Below are 3,369 nucleotides of genomic sequence, written 5' to 3'. Positions count from 1 at the left end.
TTCCTTCCTTCCTTCCTTCCTTCCTTCCCTCCCTCCAGTTTTTCCTGATTAGATTCATTTGTTGTTATATAAATGGTTGGTTTGTATTAGCGTGTAAAAGTAAAAAAGTTGAGACTGTAACGTTCTTATTCACTGTAACACAGCTTAATCTACTGTGCTAAAAGGAGTGGGAAGTCAGATGTTTTTCTTGTCTTTTTTCCCCTTCACCCTACACTTTGTTCTCTACCCTTTTTCCTCTCCCCTTTTCCCATGATTTTCACCTCTTTTTTTTTTTGCATGTTACGTCTCGACAGACTTATGGTAATAAAATTATTTAAACAAACAAACAAACAAAACCCACGACGTTAGTTTCCTTTTTTTAAAAAAATTGCACAGATTTGCAAAGCGAATATTTTTCCCCCCCTGCTTTCCTCTGCCATCTGTCTCAGACACAGCTTGGGGGGGGGGTCACCATCCTGTCTCACCCTTTCCTTTCTTGTATATATTGCCCACCCAAAAATATTCCCCCTTTTTTTCCCCATGGGAGGAACTCCAGGGCGGTAAAGAGAATTGGCTGTAAAGAGCTGTTTGCTTGTGTGATTGTGTGTATTTCTGTTCAGGAGCGAAAAGGAGGGGTTTGAAGGAGGGGGAGACTTTTCTAAGTCTTGAGGTTGAAAACTACAAGGAAGAGAAGTTCATAGGCTCTGGTCCTTCCCTTGGAGCTGGGACATCATGCTTTCTACTACTCAAGAGGGACCCTAAGCCACACCCTGGAAATACCATTCTTGTAGAGGAGGCAGTCTTAGTATCCGGCAGGGATTTCCCTTCTCTGTTTGCATCCAACAGCAAGGGCGAAAGGGCAACCTGCCTCCAAGCCTCATCACTCTGTGGCCTCCTCTTTTCCTTGCAGGTTCAAAGCATCCCCAGGAGGCAGTGGAAGAGCTGGAGGAAGCAACACCAACAACACCAAGAGCGGGGTCATCCTGGACATCTCCTCTTTGACCATGAACGAGCTGGACTCCGAGGTCCTTCCCCTGCCACCCCGTTATCGGTTTCGAGACTTGCTCTTGGGGGACCAGAGCTTCCAAAACGAGGACAGGTAAGAGGACACAATGGGACGGAGAAGGAAGGGTGTGTGTGTGTGTGTGTGTGTGTGGAGCTGTGAAGGGTGAGAAGCTCAGGTTGGGGGCTCAAGGTGTTGGACGAGGCAACAAGATGGGGTGCTGTCCGTGGTGCTGATTCCTGCCTTTCGCCTTTGGGTGCAACTCCATTGCATGCAAGCCAATGGCAATTTACATGCTGAGCTGTCCGTGGTGCTGATCCTGTGCAGACTAGGAAAAGTCCACTGGAGGTTGTAATTGTTCATAGGTTGGTGTGAGGTCCGGATCCTGTTCTGGTGATCTATTTGGTGCGTTGTGGTGCTGATTGTACTATCCAGATAGGGCACTGTCTAACTCTTATTGCTAGACTTAAATTTACCCAAGACTTCTTTTTCTGTACTTACTCTCTAGTGGTGTTTTTTTTTGCCCAAGGATGATTTATCCGCCTTGCTTAAACATCTTGGGGGGGACATTCCGATGACTCGTTCCTCTTGGGTTTTTGTGGGGGGGGAGCAAGAAAGGGGGAAGTGGCTGCAAATTGAAGTCAATTTGAAATGCAAAACATAATACTGTTTACAGAGGTAATCGTACTGAAGCAAAACTGTAGCCTACGTGGTTCTTCTGTAAACCTTTTTGGGAAGTAAACATAGCTGAGCTTAATGGGGCTCCCTCCTGCCTACACAGGAAGGGTTTACACATCCTACCATCCCCGTGGTTTGCTTAATTGTGTTTGCAGAACAAAGTGCAGTGGTGACGGATTTGCCCAATTCGCTAAGCTATCAACTTAGTTATGAACGGCCACAGCTGGCATTATACGACGTATCAAGCGAAAATAAACCGAACCATATTTGTACTTGGTGTGACTCGGGCCAGAAGATTGACAGAAGACCTTGCTTAAAGTTTAGTTAATGTTGGTCTTAACTGTTTGGGTCTCTGTGTGTTTCACACGGCAAATCAGTGGGGTTAATGTATAGTTCTGCGTATTGGGTGTATCTAAAAATATATATATAGTTATTATAGCAATCAGGTTCAGCATGTTAAATGTGAACCCAGTGATGAAGCTTAAAATGTTCACTATGGGTGGCCATTCATTGTTCAGAAGTTTACAGGAGGGTTCAAATGTTTTCAATCACAGCTCCCACAATCCTTTGCCAAGGTCCATGCTGGCTGAAGACGGTGGGCACCGTGGTCCCAAATATTCCAGAGCATAACTACGTACTTCTGAGTTGGGTATTGCTTTTCCATCTTTTGCAACCAAGACTCTCAATTGGGATTGTGAAAACTTCCACCTTGTGTTCAGCACCTTTGAACTATGACCTGGATGGCTGAGAATCTCTCCAGGCATCCCTTTTACAGTTTCCTCCATGGTTTCAACCAGAGGTCTTCAAACTCGGCCCTTTTATGACTCATAGACTTCAACTCCCAGAATTCCTCAGCCAGGCACGCTGGCTGAGGAATTCTGGGAGTGGAAGTCCACGAGTCATAAAGGCCGAGTTTGAAGACCCCTAGTCTTAAACTCTTCTTTTGCCTTCCATCAGAATCATATTTCTCTGAATTTTGCAAAACCACCCATCCCCTCCACCTTAAGGGGAAGCTGTTATTTACAGCTTATTATTTACACGATTTATTCTGCGGGGAAATTACGCATGTTGATTTTATGGTCTCTTGGATGCTTCTTGAGTGGCTGGCATCCAGAAATTTTTCTTGCACGAGAATTGGAAGAGATGGCATGCAGCTCCAATTTCTCCTGAGGGCCATGTGGTCCTGGTTTGAAGACACGCACGCTTCGCTGTGTGCAAACAGAACGGATTAATTTCTTAGCGTTGATGGCTGTGTCAGCTGAGCCCTTTCTCAGCAAAACATCGGTTGGAATTCTTGGTTTGAAGGAAGAAAAAAACAAACGCTCGTGGGTTTTATTTGAAAACAGCCTGGATGAGTTGGAGACAATGCATTGCTGTTGACCCGAAGCCACTTTTCTCTTTCTTGTTCCACCTCCACTTCCAATTTTCTATGATTTGTGAAAGCGTCTTTGGAATTACGAGCGAACGGGGAACCTACTGTTGCTTAGCTGCAAATGAGCTCTGGCGGGGCGGGAACAACTCGAGTTAAAGCAAACAGCAATAATAGTGGTGAAATTTTTGTTCCGATTGACTTGCAATCATCTGTGACTCCTTCTCATGCTTAACAGAATAACAGAGTTGGAAGGGATCTTAGAGGTCTTCTAGTCCAACCCCCTGCTCAAGCAGAAGACCCTCTACCATTCCAGACAAGTGACTATCCAGTCTCTTCT

General features: G+C 45.2%; 1 protein-coding gene across 1 annotated transcript in view; it reads left to right on the top strand.

Annotated features, from left to right (window-relative positions):
- The window catches only part of LOC107297717 (potassium channel subfamily T member 1-like), a gene marked incomplete at its 3' end in the record, with an annotated part of 38,017 nt that overhangs the window by 3,510 nt on the left and 31,138 nt on the right, over nt 1-3,369 (top strand). The window contains 1 exon segment of the mRNA XM_015827078.2: nt 890-1,078. Coding sequence (XP_015682564.2) covers nt 890-1,078 — 189 coding nt within the window.

The sequence above is a fragment of the Protobothrops mucrosquamatus genome, unplaced genomic scaffold, assembly GCF_001527695.2.
Source record: "Protobothrops mucrosquamatus isolate PMUCROS unplaced genomic scaffold, P.Mucros_1.0 scaffold3479, whole genome shotgun sequence".
Classification (NCBI taxonomy): Eukaryota; Metazoa; Chordata; class Lepidosauria; order Squamata; family Viperidae; genus Protobothrops; species Protobothrops mucrosquamatus.
The sequence above is the reverse complement of the archived record's forward strand: the minus strand, read 5'-3'. Positions and strand labels throughout refer to the sequence as shown.